The sequence below is a fragment of the Drosophila busckii genome, chromosome 3L (genome assembly GCF_011750605.1).
Source record: "Drosophila busckii strain San Diego stock center, stock number 13000-0081.31 chromosome 3L, ASM1175060v1, whole genome shotgun sequence".
Taxonomy (NCBI): Eukaryota; Metazoa; Arthropoda; class Insecta; order Diptera; family Drosophilidae; genus Drosophila; species Drosophila busckii.
The window spans coordinates 14,506,108-14,525,813 of NC_046606.1; the positions used below are offsets into that span (position 1 = coordinate 14,506,108).

The 19,706-nt window shown below is 38.2% G+C and overlaps 3 protein-coding genes across 4 annotated transcripts; 2 read left to right on the forward strand and 1 right to left on the reverse strand.

Moving 5' to 3' along the window:
* The first annotated feature begins 8,578 nt into the window (after positions 1–8,578).
* On the forward strand, positions 8,579–9,437 carry LOC108599931. Its single transcript, XM_017987143.2, has 2 exons — positions 8,579–8,806; positions 8,879–9,437. The coding sequence occupies exons 1-2, from the start codon at positions 8,787–8,789 to the stop codon at positions 9,297–9,299; spliced, it is 441 nt and encodes a 146-aa protein (XP_017842632.1). The 5' UTR covers positions 8,579–8,786; the 3' UTR covers positions 9,300–9,437.
* A 30-nt stretch (positions 9,438–9,467) lies between these two features.
* On the reverse strand, positions 9,468–12,823 carry LOC108597905 (tryptophan 5-hydroxylase 1). The gene is made up of 7 exons (XM_033293419.1): positions 12,216–12,823; positions 11,202–11,367; positions 11,095–11,145; positions 10,755–11,036; positions 10,574–10,700; positions 9,868–10,100; positions 9,468–9,799 (listed from the first exon to the last, which is right to left on the reverse strand). The coding sequence occupies exons 1-7, from the start codon at positions 12,763–12,765 to the stop codon at positions 9,511–9,513; spliced, it is 1,698 nt and encodes a 565-aa protein (XP_033149310.1). The 5' UTR covers positions 12,766–12,823; the 3' UTR covers positions 9,468–9,510.
* A 1,692-nt stretch (positions 12,824–14,515) lies between these two features.
* On the forward strand, positions 14,516–17,570 carry LOC108598440 (JNK-interacting protein 1). Of its 2 annotated transcripts, XM_017985073.2 has the most exons (6): positions 14,517–14,655; positions 14,725–15,276; positions 15,392–15,726; positions 15,838–16,568; positions 16,625–16,809; positions 16,871–17,570. In XM_017985073.2, the coding sequence occupies exons 2-6, from the start codon at positions 15,179–15,181 to the stop codon at positions 16,941–16,943; spliced, it is 1,422 nt and encodes a 473-aa protein (XP_017840562.2). In that variant the 5' UTR covers positions 14,517–14,655; positions 14,725–15,178; the 3' UTR covers positions 16,944–17,570. The 2 variants fall into 2 exon arrangements, with proteins under 2 accessions (XP_017840563.2, XP_017840562.2); XM_017985074.2 differs by having other exon boundaries at positions 14,516–15,276; positions 15,859–16,568.
* Positions 17,571–19,706: the final 2,136 nt, after the last annotated feature.

Sequence of the window (19,706 nt, forward strand, 5' to 3'; positions counted from 1 at the left end):
CGAGCCACCCACACCCAATGTCTGCAAATGTTCAAGTGTTTTATGCATCTTTTTTCCATAGAATATACATGTGCATATATGGAAATAGACGTATGAGTGTGAGTGTTAGTGTGAGGTGAGGTGAGTTGAGCTAAACTCAATCCGAAAACAGTTGGGACAACCCTTCGAACACTTATCGCATTCGACATCATTTGCATGCGCGTGTTTGAAGCGCGCCAAACGAGTAAAAAAATCAACAATGAAAATAAAAACGTGAAACAAATAAAATCAAGAAATAAATTAGAGAAATACAACAACAACAGCAACAAGAAGAGCTAAACGAGTAACATAAGCGCAGCCGGAAATGTTTGACCAAAACATGGAAAAAAATCTATATGCCAACAAATATGCGAGCCGAGCGGAGCAGACAGTTTTCTATTTGATTTTTTGCAATCTGCAGTTTTCTGGTCCTTTGTATGAAACGTCGGAAATGTTGCTACAAGCCTGCGCTGCTGCTGCTGCTGCTGCTGCCCCCAGCTCAATTCCTAGTGCTAACCCGCACTCTAAGCGCTGCTGCTTCTTGCGCTCACTAGCCAGTTTGGAGCTGTCTGGAGCTGAGCCTGCAAGCATTACCCTTCACACAAGTCCAGTTCACTTGACTGCAGCAGAGCGCTATTTGTGTTTGTATACACATGTGTCTGTGTGTGAGTGTTGGTGTGTGTGTGTGTGTGTCTGGACACGTAGCCTTGTCGTTCAGCTGGCAACACCTCGCGACGCATTTGGGGCATGTGACTAGCAGCAACCACCGCGTTTAATCAGCGACAGCAGACGCGGCTTCACATCTGCTTCTTCTTGGCCATCATCATTTATTGTTAGTGGCCACTGGACGTTGCCCAAAACTGCTGTAGCTGCTGCTGCTGCTGCTGTTGTTGTTTAGATTTCTTTGTCCCTACGTCAACTCACATTGCTAACTGTTTTGGTGGCTCACCCGTTTCAATATTTGCACTCCCCCTCTCTCTAGCTCTCACTCTCTTGCTTTAACTGCTGTTTGGAATTATTTCCTGCTGTGTCTGGACAGCATTGTCGTCGTCATCCTGCTGCGGTTCCATCATATATCATGTTCAGACGCAACACCTAAGCAGGAGAAAGTCTACGCTACTGCTTTTTATGCATTTTCATTATTTTTACGTATTTTCAATTTACCAATTTTTTGTTGATTGTTATTTTGATTTTCAATTATGCTTAAAGCTCACTTAAAGTTGCATATGCTACAATTAGCTGAGTGTGTGTGTGTGTCAGCAACAAGTTGCAGTGCCGAGCTAGAGCTCAAGTCCCAAGCGCGTGCTTAGTTGGCCCAGGGCACTTGTCAGAGAGTGAGAGAGAGAGAGGGAGGGGCTTGCGGTTAACTCTGGTAAAACACTTAACAAATCTTCAAGCAATAAACACCCTTTATACAAGCACAGACACACGCTTACACACACATATGGGCATGCAAAGCAAGGGGATTAGTGTGCTCCTAAAAGCATGCTGCAATAAACATGCAGCAAGCAGAAGACGCAGCTGAAGCACAAATCTGTGTGTGCCACACACACACACACACACACACTCGCATGCACAAGGCAAAGAAACAAACACATTTGCAACACATTACCAAGTGGCAAGCAGCAAGCAGCAAGTGGCAAGGACTTGCTGCCTCGCCCCTTTTGGCCGTCTGACAACAATTTGTGAAGCCAACACACACAAGCATGCACGCCCAATTAACCAACGACGACGTTGTGCGACCTCTGGCAACAACTGCCCAACAGACTCTACATATGACTTTTGGTAGCTTCCTTGAACTCTGGCGCAACCCTTAGTCGTGACATGGGCAAGGGGAGAATCATTTTTCAAGCTGCCAAGCTGTGAATGGACACTTTGGATGTTACTTGAATGAGCATTTGCTACAAAGCACTTTCTGCTCCATCTCTCTGTCTTCCTCTCGCTCTCTCTCTTTCTGTCTCAATTGCTGGTTTACCGCACAATTGTATGTCAAGGTCGTTGGCAGGCTGCTGCTGTTTCCTGCTCCAAGACGATGCCAACGATGATGACGATAACGTCTCCATTCTCACTGAGCCAAGCCATTGGCAAATGTTTGCCTCTAAGTGGATTTTACAGTTGTTGCCAGCAACATGTGTGTGGCTGTGTGTGTGTGTGTGTATAGGAAGTGTATTGTGTTGCTTGGCAGGGTGGCAAATCAGTGCCTGACTTGTCTGCCTTGCCGTCCTTGTGCTTTGTAGACATTCTTGGGGAATACCTTTTGGCAGCTCAGACTTGTCTGCTACTTATTGTTGTTGTTGTTGTTGTTGTTGCTGCTGCTGCTGTTGCTGGCTTTGTTCACATTTATTTTGCTTGTCTCTTGCCTCTTGTGTGCATGCCTGGCCAATTTCACTCTCGAAAATTGTATGAAAATTGTTTTTCTTGTAGTCTCATTGCCTGTTATTATTGTTGCTGTTGCTGTTGTTGGCTTTGTGACTTTGCCTTTGCTTTTTTGTTTAAGATTCTGTGGTTTGTGCATTTGTAAATAATCTTGTTTTACACCGACAACTGACTCGTCCTGTCCTCACCACGCCAGTGGTCGGCTCAGTTCCGGTCAACTTGCCAGGACCTGCACGGTTCGGGGGGCAGGCGGAGTGACACTTGACCAACCGGTCGGCTACATAATTTATGTGTGAAAAGTCTAAGCATGTGCTGCCCACAAATACAATTTGGTTTGTGTGCGGCAATAACCGAAGCGTATCGCAATTCGTAGTTGTGCATTTCCGTCGTAGTATGCGTGTGTGGTGTGTGTGTGTGTGTGTGCATGCTTGAGTCAATTATGGTGATAGATATCAAGTTAACAAATTAAATGGTTTTGTCTGCTTCAAAATTATTGCCCTTAAATAAATGCTCTGATTGATTTCTTTGAATTTTATACATACATATAAGGCTTGATAATTGTATATCCACTAGCAACTGTTGTTGTTATTGTTTATTATCGATTGATGTTGTTGTTTTTACATCTTCCTGTTCTTCTGCTTCTTCTTCTTCAATAATAAGTTGCGCCAACAACGCTGGCGAATGTTCTCATCGTGAGTGTTTACCACCTTTAAAAAAAAACAAAAAGCATTTTTATAATGTAAAATTTTTGTATTTTCGCAATATATTGTAATTAAATAAATTCGTGCATTCATTCCATTTCATAATAACTCTACGCAACTATCAGCGGCTGCAACTTATGCTTTTAATATACAACAAACATTTACATTGCACATCCCATATAAATCACTAAATATGTCGTAAGGGATTTGTTTGGTTATCCAAAGCCAACAAGACCAGCTTAAGCTACCAACAGCTGATCTAGCTTTAAGCTCGTCTTTCCCGGCGCATAAGCTTGTGCTCTCTTTTTGCACTTGCCTTAATCTTCCATCTATCTATCGCTAATAATTATGAGGCCGAGGCTTATAATTCCCTTCAATTTACTTTAATTTCGACTCTCGAAACGGACACACAAGTCTTTAGCTATTATCGTAAGCCGGCCGTGCCGCATACTCTCAATCGTATATACTCGAAACATTGTGAAAATACTGAGATTGGGCATACTGAGATTGTTCTTACCGTACTTATATAGAGCACATAGGACAAGTTGCTGTGGGGCCAACGAGCACAAGTAAGTTTTATTTAAACTTATAAAATATTTATATATTTATTTAAATTATCAGATGCTCGTTCTGCCCGGCAACTTTTAAGAGGGCGCATGGACATATGGGGTTTTGTGCAAAGAATCCCAGATATAAGAATATGCTGCACAACCCAAGGCAAGAGATCGATATAATATTGCAAAAAGCAATATTTTTTTATTTATTTATTTAATGTCACTATGAACAATACAGCAAAAGAAAAATTACATTATGTATTTATAATAAAATAGTAATTAATTTCTTAAAAGATTTTTTGTCTGAACTTTAATTTTAAACCTTAAATTTGGAATGTTAAAACAGACCCAACATTTGTTGCAAGGATTGGGGAACCCTGGATTAGTAGTAATAATGTTCAAATTAAAGTTAATTGTTAATATTTAAGTAAGTTAAGATACACCGCTTAGTAATAACTCTGGGTCTCTGTGTTGATAACAGAATAAGTTTATTATAATCAGCACAGAGAACTCGAAGAGGCTAATGCAGTTAAATAGTTGTTTTGTGCAAAAGTTAGAGTTAAGGGCGGACAAAATTTCGAAGTATACCTAACAAACCGAGAATTAGTTGACCAACAAATATGAAGAATCAATTTCCCCTGTAATTAATTTAATCATGAACATGACGCCAAGCTGATTCGTCGATTAGTTAAAGATGAAAGATTTATTAAAAGTAGTCTACTAGAGTAAGAATGGTAGATCAACACCTGGAACCCAGTTAAGCGTAAAGCCAATAATACAAATTTTTTTTGAACAGATTCAATTCTAATCTGTGGTTCGAGTATTGTGGAGACAATACAGATCAGATTCCAGAATCGTCGAACAGAGTATTAAAGTAGTTTGTGTGTAAGGGGTATCAATATTCTGCAGACCATCTGTTTGATAAACCGGAACTTGAATTGCTTATTGACAGTTAAGGAAACATGTTTGTCAAACTTCAGCTTACTATCAAGGAGAATACCCAGGTCATTAACCTCCGATAATCTGTTGAGAGGCAATTGATCCATGTAGTAGTTGACGATGTGAGGCGAGTGTCTATGGAATGACATAACTTTACATTTAGAGCAATTAAGTTTTAATAAATTATTTTTGAACCAATTAAAAAAGCAATCAAGATCGGTCTGCAATAAAGTACTGCATGACATGTCTCTAAATGATAGACACAGCTTCACATCATCAGCATACATCAAAATATTGGAATGCATAATGACTGAGGGAAGATCGTTAATAAATAGGTTAAAGAGCAAAGGACCAAGATGACTACCTTGAGGGACACCAGACGTTACGAATACTGGCTTGGAAACAGCCGACTTGAAAATCACCCTCTGAGTTCTGTTAGTTAAGTAATTGGAAATCCATTTCAGAAAATTGTTTGGAAGTCCAATCAAGCTTAATTTATTAACTAGAAGACGGTGATTAACAGAGTCAAATGCTTTACTAAAGTCAGTATAAATAACATCAGTCTGCATTTTGTTGTGAAAACCTTTGATTACCATTGACGAAAACTCAAGTAGATTGGTGGTAGTAGACTTATGTTTCACAAAACCATGTTGGTAAGGTGAAACAATTGAGCTGCTGAAATGCATTAATTGAGAAGTAAGAATTTTTCAAAAAGTTTAGGCGTAGCAGACAATTTTGATATACCCTATGTTATTTACATAACTTTAGGGCCATTTTTATGTAAACGGAATAATAAAGATTCCTTTCCAGATTGGAGGCAAATAGGAACATTTAACGGACAAGGCAAATAATAATAATACATAAATAATAATTCAACAAACCAATACATAAATATATATACATATAAAAACTTATAAAGTTTATATTTCTTATTATTATTATATTTCAGTAAATCAACAACGACTATGCGACTAACTCTTGAATCACATTTTAATTTATCACTTTCAAAAGTAAAATTCTTTAACTCTTTAATATAATTATCTTTGTTTAAGTTTTAAAAATATATTTAAAATATAAATAAAACTCAAACTCACTTGCCCTTTTGATTTAATATTCAGTTCTATTTGTGCGTTCCACGAGTTCCGGTAAATTTTGACCGTCGTTCGTTCGTTCGCTAAATTAGAATTTTCAAACACAATTTTCATTGCGATATTGTGTTTGAATTTTGAACGCGTATGCAGTGTGTGAAAAAAACAAATAGTGAACTTTTAATTTTAAAACTCAATTGTCATTGCGTTTGTGTGTTTTGAATTTTAAACGCATGTGCAGTGTAGTGCTTAGTGTTTTTGTAGGGTTTTATGTCTTTGCAGATTTCTCAACATCATCATGGTTTGGCTGGATACCATAAGGTGTGTATTTTGATACTATATATTTTTTTTATTTATAATTATAATCTAGTTAGCTAGATTTATATGCAGATTGACAGGTCTTTTTTTAACTTGCAGGAAGATGCAACATCAAGTTGAAATGGAGACTCCAAAACAAAATCAAAATGGCGCAACTCCAAAATTAAATTAGAGTTGAACAACTTTAACACCAGCTGCAGCAGCAACAATTATTGTACCTTGTCTTCAACTGGCAACACCAAGAACAATGCTGTCCAGACATCGACTTCTTCACGCAGTCCCAGTCCTGTCCAGAAACGGCTACGGCTCCGAGCTCGATGCTCGATATTGACAAAAAAAAATTAGAGCCCCGAGAAATACCTCGTTATGCGACAATTGCAAAATATCTTTCAGGCCGTACATATATAGAGCGCATAGGACAAGTTGCTGTGGGGCCAACGAGCACAAGTAAGTTTTATTTAAACTATTTTATAATATATTTATTTAAATTTTCAGATCCCCGTTCTGCCCGGCAACTTTTGAGACGGAGAGAAGCCTGAATGGATATAAGGGGGCTTGTATAAGTAATCCAAAATATAAGAATATGCTGCACAACCCAAGGCAGGAGATGGTTATAATATTACAAAAAGCAATATTCAACAAACCAATAAGCTAAATATACTTAAATATAAAAACTTATATAAAATGTATTATTATTATAATTCTTCAGTAAAACTTGCCTTTTGATTTGATATTCAGTTCTATTTGTGCGTTACGTTACGTCGGAATGAGTCTTGACCGCAATTTTCATAGCGACATTGTGTTTAAATTTTGAACGTGTGTGTGTGTATTAAGTTAATAATGTTCTCCACATGATCGGCTAGATATATTTCAATCTTGACACCAATTTCTGGATATTCAAAATAATATGTAACTTGTGCGAAACAAAGTCAATCTGGAATAATTGCTTATTGCCAGTATATAGCTCGTTTTTGATATGCTGAATTTTTAAATTTGAGCTCAATTCAAGTTGAGTTATTTGTAATAGTATAAAGGTAAAAGAGAAAATATGAGTTTTAAATTATAGGAAAATTATATATAAAACAGAATTGCTTATTGTTAGAGTGTCTAAGCTTTAAAGGTTAATAAATTTAGCCAAACAAAAGCTTTAAGACTACAAACCAAAGATAGATAGGTGCTTATCAGTGAATCTGACATTTGAATTTTAGGCGGGCACACTGTGTCACTGTGGAAATCATTTTTTGTTTGCAAAATCACAGTGTAATAAACGATATATCGAATAGAATGTTGTTCAACACTTCCACTTCACTATTTTTAATGCAAATGGGCAAATTAAATTAAATGGAAAATAATGGCGGAAAAGAGTAACCGTCAATTGGTCTTCATATTTCTTATTCCTCTTTTGCAAATAGCTAAATATTTATACTGGTAATATTTGATAACGTCTATTTTTAATTTTTTATTATAAAAGTAATTATAAAAGTAATACTAATTCCAAGATTATTTGTTTTACAAATAAATGAGAGGTAAATGATTATATTAAATTGTCTTTAAATTTCATTAACCGATTAGAAACGACACAGTTGAAAATGTTTTTATTTTTTTTTCTAAAATTCTTTATTATGAAAGTTAACTAAAATTTGGACTACTACAAAAAAAATATTTAAGTCCGCTGATTTTATCGCAAAGCATTTAGCTTTTGTCAGTGAGTACTAACATGCAATAGATGGCGCTCACTTACGTTCCACTGTGTGACGCATACGTTCTAAGGAAAAACAATGTTGCCATTTGCAGGAAAATTATTGAAATAAAATAAAACAGGTGTGGCAACTATGACAGCGTAACGGAAATTAATTTGAAAAATAAGCAATTAAATAATAAGAAAGCGCAATGTGTTGTTGTTAGAGGCGCCTGATCCGAGAGTGATAGCTGCACATTATCAAATACTAAACTGAGCACGAACTATGAACATGAATGCCAAATCCAAAATAGATTTCAATCAGCATTAGTAATATACAATTTAAAGACAAGGCTAGACGACGGCGGCGTGTGTGTGTCATGCATGTTGATGCCAAAGTCCAAGACAGTTGACTGCAAACATTACGTAGTTTCTAAGCAAGACAGAGTTATTTTAACGCCGACAACAAATAGAAATTAGCCATAAAAATATAAACGATAAGAAAGTGTCAGACAATATCAGTTTAAGTATTTGTGAGAGTGCAGACAACGCCGCAGAGAGTCAAGACATTGACATTGAGAATATTTGGACACCATTAATAAAAATAACATAAGGTTTGATGGCTTATCGCCGATAGATACATATGCGTATATGTATTTATGTATGTACATAGGTATTTATGTTGCAGTGTCTTATCAGCTAACAAAAAAAATTGAGCTGAGTCGAACGCTGAAAAAACTAAGACGTTCAGTTGAATTTGAACAACTGCTGAGTGCGGTGCGCAGATAGTGCGCTGACTAAAAAACTTATAAATTAATGTTACAACTCAATAACAAGTTGAAATATTTCAACAAATTAATCAAAAAACTGTTATTAAAAACAGACTAAACTAAAGTGTTAAAATTAAATTAAATTGGAATATATATATTCAAATACATATTTGTGTAAATATATATGTATGCCGTTAGACTGATAAGCCAAAGCGCTTAGTGCAAGCAAGAACAAACATACGAAAATCCACACAACGCGCGTTGCAACTTTTGAACTCTGAGTGCTCTCTCACTCTCTGCCTTTCTCTCTCTCTCTCTCTCTCGCTCTGCGCTTGTTAGGCAAAATGATTTCCCATACAGTGAGGTGTGTATGAGCTTGTGTAAATATACTTACTAATGCCCAACTAATGCTCTTCCCGCAATCCCCCCCCCGCAGAGTCTTCAAGCTAATGTATATCGTGGCTGGCATACTGATTAGCAATGAGGAAATCTGCGACACAGTCGATCGCATACAAATCGCGCCACGCGTCGAGATGAAGTCCCCCGTGGATGCCAATGCCTTACAGCAGCGCGCTCTAACGGATTCGGATGGTTCACCCAATTCAAAGCGGAAACGCAAAGTGAGCGTGTCCAGTCTGGCGGGCGATGTGGTGCGCGGTGTGACAAGCACGGTGACCAGTCGGGTTGGCAGTCGCTTTGGCTGGCTGGATGAGCTGCGCCTGAGGCTGCAGCAGTGGCATGCTCTGGCGCTGAGCTTTACGGTCTGGACCATACCCAATCTGCTGCTGGAGTACACCTCTAGCTACATTGGCCGCAAGCTCTTTATGAACAGCGACTGTGATATGATCTACAAATAGTCAAGGCTTGGGGAAAGCTTAGGGCGGGTATTGGGTTAAGTTAGAAAGAAGACAACAAGCAGCGATGTTTATTCAAGTTTTCTACTATAAGTTCAATATGTGTAAGCTTGCAAATAAATTTAGCATAGACAACAATAAATATATATATATTTGTATTTGTATATGTTCGTATATATGTGTGGTCCCATTATATAGTTTAGTTGTAGTTGCTCTAATCGCCTTCGGCTATGGAATTGTCCGAGTTTTCCGGACTGTTGGCGTTGCCAGAGCCAGGAGCACGCACATTAAGACTCTTGTGCAACATGTTGGCTATGCAATCCACATCCAGATTCTCATCCGTGGCGGAGATCTTGCGCAAAGCCGCGCACACAATGCTCAGGTCGCCCTTCAGCTCGCTGACCACAGCGGTAATCTTCTGCGCATTGGACAGCACCTCGACGCTGCTGGTGTACGGATTATAGCGCACTCCAAACGGACGTTGTATGCTCTCCGCAAAAGCGCTGCGCGTACAGCAGAAATGTTAATCATTTAATTAATGGGCCAGCAGCAGTTGGCAGTTGGCACTTACCGCATTTGCTCCTTGGCCTCCTCGAACGAATCTGTATAGTAATAGGCGTTCTGATAGGAGGTTATAATGCACTCCTCCTTGCAGGTCAGCTCCGGATCGAATTTCTTGATCTTATCCTTGGCCATTATGGCATGCTGCAGCTCTGCGACGGAGCTCAGAAGACCTGCCCCGTAGACCTTAAAGCTGCTGTCCGCCTGTTTGCAGAGGCCAAACTCCACCGTAAAGAAGTACAGCTGCAGCAGGAATAAGTATGCATAATTTTAAACGTAACTGTAGCTAAGAAAGAACAGTATCCGATCGAAAAATTTATGGAACAGCTTTCCTAATGCATTTAATTTGCACTTAATTTAAAATTTAAGCAAAACTAAAAATAATTTAATTTAATTTTAATTTAAATAAAAATAAATTATTATATATTGAACAAATAAAACTGAAAAACAAAATTTTTAGTTCTTTTTTAAATAAGATAATATTTGGCATATTTAAGTATTTATCGATATCGGAAATAAAGTATGATATATAAAAAGAAAGGAGCACGAAGAAGAAAATTCAAATTTGAAAAACAAAATTTAATTTGTTTTGGAAAAAAGATTTTCTACGTACAAGCTTAGTGCATTTAGCTTAATAGTCTTTAAGATTATGTTATTTATTTTTACAAAAAAATAATTATGTGATAATGTCAAGCTTAACTGCAGTTTTTACTCACCGTAGCCAGTTTTTCAATATCCGCATCGCAGGCACCCAGCGAGGCCAATCCGATCTCCTGCGAGAACTGGGCAAAGCTGGAGTTGGCCAACAATGGCATATGGCCCAAAAGCTCATGGCAACAGTCACTACAGCAGGAATATTTAAAATAAACAGTTACCAATTACTGTGTTGAAACTTACGGCTCCGGAGTATAAAAGGGATCCGAGGAGTGGCGAATATACTGCGTGCAGTGGAACACACGGAACGCCAGGCCAGAGAGAAAGTCACGCGGCGAGAGATATCCTGCGACGGGGCGCAACTGAAAGCCTGTCTTGCGCTTTAGATAGGTGCTAACGTCCTGCAGCTGTGGCACGTTGTCCTCGCGGTAGCCACAGAACTTGACCAGTTCCGGCCAGTTCTCCATGTACTCCGGCACCGCATGCAACTGATACAGACGATGCAGCTCCAAGAAGACAGTTCCCCTTTTCATGAGAAAACTTTTGAGCACCTAAACTAGTTAGCAAAGCAATCAAAACTTACCAAGTTTTCACCTCCTCAGGCGTGTACTGCACGCGCGGAATGGGATTACCACTGTTGGTGGTGGCTCGGGTTATGAAAGCATAAAATCACATTTATTCAATACTTACTGCTTGAAGTTGTTGGCTATGGCGGAGAACTGCTCGCGCCGCTTGCGATACACTGGATCCTTAAAGCCTGGATGGTCCGCATCTAGCTCGGAGCCATACATGAGCACATTTTGCGCTTGGTCTATGTCGGATATTTTGCGTGGGAACCATACCATATCGCCAAAGTCTAGGTAGTGTTGAAATTTGCAATTTAAAATGCTTAATAGAATTTTTGAAGTATTGAAACTGAATCAACTGATGTCGGTTCATATAATTTTAACTAGTTTAATTTGATGGTCCTTTGAATCAACATTTTCAACATTTTTTTTGTTTTTTGTTTCACCAATATATATATAAATGTCTCAGATATTTTTTGTTTTTTTTTAAATGTACATAGTATATGTAATCTACCAAGACTGAGTGAATTTTAATATAATGAGCGTAGGTTGTGCTTAAATTTACACAGCGAGCAATATTGAGATGATTTTGGTTACTTGGAACTCTAATTTAATAATAATTCTAATAATTGGACTAATTGAAATTAATACATTGTAAATAAATAGTTTGTGCGAAGTAATAGAAATATAATAATATAAATATAATCATATTAATATGAATTAATGATTTCCTAATAGTCTTTTTACAAAATACATAATTTATAAAACTTATAAAACTGTTAGTCAACTTTTGTAATTTACAACTGAGTTTTGTTTTGAAGATTTTCTTTTAATTTATTGTTAACAATTATTATAATGATGATATTAAATGATATATATATCATATATTAAATTACGTACAAATAATGATAATCATTGGATAACTATGTTAGAAATCAGAAATTTAAAAATTGTGTCCATTTCAAGTAAATTATACGTTTTAAAAAAAAAAAATTAATTCTGTTGAAAATGGCAAAAAGTAGATACAAAATTCTGAATATTCTTGCAAGCTGAAACTAATACTTATTTTAAGAATTAGTTTAAAAAAGGTAATGAATATCAAAAGAGAAAGTATACATAAAGAAAATAGTAAACTCACCGAAACTGGAGCAAGCGGATAGTGAGGGAGCTCTTGCCAAGCTGTGCGCATTTACGGACGTATAGTTGACCGAAGCGACTTCGCGATTTAGCATCTTTACCACCTGATCCAAGCGACGCGGATCACACTCTACATCGACCAGCACGTCCGCCTGATTGCTAGAAGTCTCCAGAGGCGACAGCTCCAAGTGCAAGACATTTATGCCCAGCTCCTGGAACACTTGGAGAGCACGTGCCAAGTTGCCCACTTGATTTTTGAGCGTGAATAGTATCGAAATGCGCTCGCCTGGTGAATGCTGACGCTCTGCATCGCCGGAACGATGCGATTCGCCATTGTGCTCCAGCTTCTTGGGTGAGTAAATTAGAAAATTATCGCCTGGCGCTGAGGCATGACGCGATAGATTTGCATGCGAAGTTGAAGTTGCAGTTGCTGAGGAAGCTGAGGACTCCTTTTTGAGCGCATGCAAAGGACTTCCCTGCTTAACGGCCCATTCCTGTTCGCCGCTGCGATAAAGCCACAAGCCTAGCAAACTCTTGCCCGATGCACTCATTTTAACAGAAATTAAACCAAGCTTAAGCACTGCGAACCAACTGTGGCACACGCGTCGTATGCGCAACGTAACGCCAACTGCAAGATACTGCCACAGTGCGCCAGGCCTTTTATAGGCCATCGAGCAGGCCCACACATACACAGACACACTGAAACACACACCATTTGATTTCCACATACATGCATATATACATATTCAATTGTATTTATTAAGTGTGCGTAGCGAGATAAATTTGTTCAAGTCACTTTTGTTTTTTTTTTCTGCAGACTCCACCTCTTTTGCAACTTCTGCTAGTTGGATGCATGTGTGTGTGAGGGTGCTTGCTTTGATTGGCCAAATCATGTTGAAATCAGGCAAGCACTCCAAGTCCAACGCATGACGTCATTTCACTTTCTAATCAGCAAGCAAGCAAGCAACAACTTTAAATGCGTTGAGTTGGACTTTTATTTCTGCTGAATGCGCTTGACTTTCAAATGCCTGCGTTTAATTTATGCGGGCAGGATAATACCGTAAAAGCAAACTGTGTGTATCACTTGCTGGAGATACAAAGGAAAGGCAAAAGTTATGTAGAGCTCAAATTGATTAACACAGATTAATCAAAGAGATTAAACAGATTGCGTAAGCATAAGTCAAAATATACCTTCAGTAAATCTATTCGTAATTTCGAATTTAATTAAACTAACTATTCACACTCACATTAAATCAGAACGGATTAATTTTTTGGGGATACGAATCTTAGCTTTGAGTAATTGATTTTATTTTATTTTAACAACAACACATAATATTATAATACTTATACTTATAGCTTATATGTGAGCAATATCATTTTTGAAATAATGTGCGCTATAAAGTAATTCATTGATCTCCTGATTCACAATAAAGATTTAATCATTAAAAAAATTGCCTACTTTCAAGCGCATATAAAATTTCGATTACAACCTGTTGAAAATCAAACTATGATTAGATACTTTTAATCTAAAACGAAGCTTCCACTTAACCGCTGACACAATTTCAACGTCAGTCCTCTTTACGGTATGCGGCATGACGAGGCCAACCACTTGATGCTGCCTGTTCCTTTTGGCTTTCACTTTGACTCGACAAAGCGCTGAAAGTTTTTTCCGCTACCACACGACCACATCTTATTGCGGTAGTGCCAGGCTATTGTTGCCCATGCCCCCTTCGGGCAAGCAGCAGAGGCAGAGTCAATAATAGATAAATGGCAATTTCTTTTGCGACTGTGTGTCTTTGGTGGCTTTGGTCTTGGTTTTGGCATTGTTTGCGTCTAGAGAAAAGTAAACAGCTCAGCGCCGAGGGCGAGTGAAAGCTACTTGGGCCATTAAAATATGCAGGGAGTGGGTTAGCCACATGCGTGGGCAATGATGAGCTGATGTGATAAACTTAATGGCCCCTGTCTACTGCCAACTGTTGACTGAGCTTGGACAGGCATTTAAAGTGATTGCTGTGGGGCCATCAGGTACAAGTTTTATTTGTTTGATGGATTTATTGCAGCGCACGAGTCGCTTAAAGCGCAAACTTAAATACTTGCCAAATTGCACCCACAGCGCAGTCAAAGTGAAGGCCACGATGAATGGCAGTTGTGATTTCATTTGATTTGAGTTGATTTTGTATTTACTTCAGCATAATTAAGTTACGTCAACTAATTCGCAAGCGAGTGTCAAGTAGAGTAGAGCGCATGATTATTCATGTAAGCATCGTTGTGTTGAATTTATTTCGTGAACACACTTGCCTTGATATACACTTTAAGCAACAGCTGGGGATTGGAACTTGAAAGTAGTTGAATATATAATTTGTAAAATTAACAATCAGCCCCTGACTGGGCGCTTTGTGTGGACTGTGCTACGCTCCTGTGCTACGCGCCACGCTCATATGGTAAGTCCGCAACGACACCGACACCGGGGCGCAACAGTATTGCAATTTGAAACCCACCCCCGAGAGCAGATGCATGAGAAAGCGGAAGCGCATGCTCACAGCTTTGTCAACCCCCAAAACAAAAGCCACTGACAGACGCCCCAAAGTTGTAAACAAAAACAAGTCACAGAGTTATGCAAACTAAAAAGAGAGCGCACAAGAGAGAGAGAGAGAGAGAGAGCGAGAGAGTAAGAGCGAGTGCGCGTGCGGTAAAGTTGGAGAGCAGCGAGCTCCTGACAGCTGCAGTTTGAATAAATTCCCAGCTAAGATTGGATGTCAAATCGCCAACGACGTCAAAAGGAAATTATCGATTTTTGCATTGCGTTGTGAAAAAACAGAGTGACTTGCCACAAGAGCTATAAAAGTTAACAGTTATTGTTTAAGTTAAAAGGCAGCTGCAACTGAACAATTGTAGGCGTGCTGTTCTGCTCTAGGGCGTGGCAGCGTAGGCAGCAGCAATTGCCCAGCGTTGAGCAACAGCGAAATGGCCGATAGCGAATTTGAAGAATTCCGTAGGCCCATATTTGAGCCACACGCAATTAACACATACAGCAAGAAGAACAGTTCGCATACGTTCTACTCGTAAGTACTGCCCACCCAATGCCTCCTCCAATCCGAAGTGGAGTCTGTTGAAAAATATGCCAGCGCACGTGTTAACCTTGGTGAGCATTAACTTTGAGCTTTACTTTCACTTTAGGCTCATACCCAACGATGATTTGGAGGACTCGCACTCTTCCAAAAGCGAGGGCTCCGATCAGGAGGAGGAGAAGTTGCAGCGTCAGGTGGAAGATGACGAGATGGGCGATGGTCTAAAGGTCACACTCTCCTCGGATGGCTCGCTGGACACAAACGACTCCTTCAACTCGCATCGACATCATCCTCTGAATCATCAGGAAGCCATAGGCGGTTTTATGGGTCTCAATGGCAATGCAGCTGCAGTGACCATAGGCGCCAGCACAGATCTCTTGACGCCTGGTGCGGCTGCCACGCGGCGTCGTCGCAAGTTGCCCGAAATACCCAAAAACAAGAAATGTAAGCTCCAAAGGTTTAGTTATGCTAGTTAAGCCCCCTTTCCCCGCATGCTTGTAGCTCTCTAGTCTCCCAAACGTAGTAGAAGCTAATCTACTCATGGCCTCGTTGCAGCTTCCATTCTGCATCTTTTAGGTGGCTCCACACCCAGCACCTTGGCGGATGAGTTTCGCATGGGCGGCGTTACGCCCACAGCTGGCGGTTTGGCTCCACAGCGCAACAATCAGCAGCGGTCATTTCTAACGCTCAAGTGTGGCTATTTGCTGGACGAGGATTCCAGTCCCGATTCGGAGCGACTGCAGAGCTTGGGCGATGTGGACAGCGGCCATAGCACGGCGCATTCGCCCAACGATTTCAAGAGCATGTCGCCGCAGATAACTTCACCAGTATCGCAGTCGCCGTTTCCGCCGCCCTTTGGAGGCGTGCCCTTTGGCCAGCTGGAGATGCTGGAGGCCACGCATCGTGGACTGCACAAGTTCGTGCCAAGGCATCACGACGAGATTGAGCTGGAGATTGGCGATGCTGTCTATGTGCAAAAGGAGGCGGAGGACTTGTGGTGCGAGGGCGTCAATCTGCGCACTGGACGTCAGGGCATCTTCCCCTCGGCCTATGCTGTGGACTTGGACTACAACGAGTTTGATCCGACGGTGCAGCTGGTGAAGAAGGAGCGCTATCTACTCGGCTACCTGGGCTCGGTGGAGACACTTGCCCACAAGGGCACAGGCGTTGTCTGCCAGGCAGTGCGCAAAATCGTGGGCGAGTACGGCAATTCCCCCACCGGACAGACCTGCATACTGGAGGTCTCCGACCAGGGTCTGCGCATGGTCGATCGCTCGTCACCAAATGTAAGTGCAACCAGCTACAAAGATATTCGGCCATTATTACATTCTCTGCCTTTCAGAATAAGAAGGAGAAGAAGCCCTGCATCGACTATTTCTACTCTTTGAAGAATGTTTCGTTTTGTGCATTTCATCCAAGGGATCATCGCTTCATTGGCTTTATTACCAAGCATCCGACAGTGCAGCGTTTCGCCTGTCATGTCTTCAAGGGCTCCGAGTCTACAAGACCAGTAGCCGAAGCTGTCGGGTAAGCTGCATCCTAAACTTAGTTAAACTAAAACTAACAAATTTAAAAATTCTCCCAACAGTCGCGCCTTTCAACGCTTCTATCAGAAGTTCATAGAGACCGCTTATCCCATCGAGGACATTTATATTGAATAGAAAGCAAAGAACGACAGCTACAAAAAATACTTCAAGTTAAAATATTAATATATTTTTTGTGCGGTTATTAATCAAATTAAAAAGCATGTTTGGTCTTCGTCAACAAAACAAAAAAAAAAAAGAAAAGCAAAGGAACCTTAAATCCGAGAAACCAAAAATTCTATAAACAAGCAAATTCTTATAAGCTCGCAATAGAAATTATAGCTTATAATACGTTATCTAACTATAATTTCACAATTAGAAAAATACTTGTTAAGCAGAGTGAACAAAAATCGATTAGCTGTGTAAATAATTAATTTTGGTTTATAAAGCACACACAATAATAAAAAAAACAGCGGCTAGACAAAATGTATGAACAATAGTAAATCGCTATAAACCACAAATGATACAAAAAAATCAACAATACTCTATATAGTTTTTTTCCAGCAAATGCACAAACCGAACAAAATAATTCAAACTCTTCAACTTTGTAATAAGCTCAATATCAGTCGAGCAGTTATATCCAAATGCAACTGAAGCTACCCAAAGACAGATTTAAAGTTAATATAGGAAATGGCAAGGGCAATTTGGCTTGACAAAAACTTCTAGTATTCATTTATTATGCAAAGCCCCATACTAAGATGTATAAAGACAAATATATATATATATGTATACAAAATAAAAAATGAAATCTATATATACATAAAGGAAAAACTTGTTTTATTTCGTTAGCTGCAAACTGAAAGTAAGTAAAACACCTTACTGGTTTTTTTTTTTTGTTCAATATTTTATGTATAATTTCTGCTATATTTTCATGTTTATTATACAACTTAGCTTCACTAGTTAGTTGGTTGTTTTAATTTTTACAGCGGCATGAAATTTAATATTCATCAACTTTTTACATACGTATTTTGCAAGTGTAGAAATAAATGTAATAATCGTTTAACATACTCAAGAATAAAAAAACGCATTTTAAATAATTTACAGAAATATTATATTATTTGTATTCACTAGCCGAGCCGGTTGCCTAGATTCTTGTCTGGCAGCTCGCCTATGAACTTTTGAAAATTGTTGTTGCCCAACTTATGCTATAGATTTCCCTATGCTTAGGTGCTAACTGTTGCCATCCGCTCAACACTTATGTCAATTGCAATAATAATAATATTAATAATAATACATAATAGTTGTCATAATAATCATTACTTGCAATATTAATACTTATTGTTTGTCTAATTAGTAGCCTATGCTTGTTCTTGGAGCATATTATTCGAGGTTACTCAGTTAATTCAAAACGTAAAGATTGGCTGGCTCGCCTTTGCCTTTGCCGTTTGTTGTTGCTCCGTGGTGTGCACAATTGTTTATAATTATTTACAAACTAGTTATTTACTACTACTAAAGTTGGTCTGGCTGTAATAAACTCGTCTTGCTCTCCAACAAAAAAGAATTGAAAACTTCTAATTCCAATAATTGCTTTCTATTTAATAGTACTGGCAGCAAATGTATGCGATGTTAATCTTATTTATGTTTTTTAAGCAGATTGAAAAAATCGGCAGCACTTGTGATTTGATTTCATACTCCACTTAATTGACAATTATTTGTTTTGTATGTGTTTTTGGTCAAGTTGTTAACTTTATTAATGACCCCTCGATCTGTCGTCTATCGTTTGTCAAAGTGTATTTATAATTATTACCTGAATAATAAAAAGTAATTAGTTGTGCAGTTGTCAAGTGTATTCACATGATTCTGGTTGGTTGGTGTTTTGTTTTTTTTTTTTTAAATAAGGCTTTTTGTTTTTTATTTCAATTTTTCTAAAAACTACAATTTAAAACTAATAATTAGATTAGAACGTAATAATAATTAAAAACATTTTTCGCACGCACGCATACACACTCTAATATATACAATTATTATAAATTTCTTTCAATCGAGTTCAGTATGTTGTTTTCATTAAAATTACAATTTCAATATTTTCGTTTTGGAATAAATATTTTTGCAAGTGTATTTTAGTATATTAAATTTGTCGTGTATTTCGCATTTAAATTAATGAAATCTTTCTCAACTTTATACCACCTATTTGTATATAAAAATTTTTGACGAATACGCGCGATGCAATAAAATGTTTAAGAATTTAAATATTGGTGTTTACAAATTTCGTACTCGATTCGCTTTGATTTAATTTATTTATTTTTACATTTGTTACATTTATGGGAGGCTGGAATGCGAAATCACATCGAGCGTATTTTAACAATAGATATTTTTGTTTAAACTTGTTTGTGTTGTTGACTTGATTCAGAAAAAAATATGTTAACTATTGCTCCACTGCTGTTACATCAAACAAAAAATATATATAAATATTTATATTCAAATCAGATCAAAGTACAATAAACTATAAAACAAATAAACGAGAACTATTTTGTAATTATTTTTGTTTGTTGTTTTACTTTTGGACTTTCGACACGTTTCACTTACAGACTAAAAATACAAACATTTCCGCACGCCTGGGAATTACAATTTTTACTCTCTTTTTTAACTTTTTTTTGTTTTGTTTTTTTTTTTTTTTTGTAATGTTTCTAGGTATAAGTTGCTGTTTGTTTTAATATATGCACTTAGTTGCGGCCGCGCAACAAAAACGCAGCCGACTTCGATTTTCGCTAAGAACTACAATTAATGACTATAGGCTACAATTGTTCAAGAGTTTTTTATGGTTTTGTTTTTTGTTTTTTTTTTCGTTTCGTTTTTCCACGCTTTTAACAAATTTGTTGCTAATATTTTACGATTATTTTA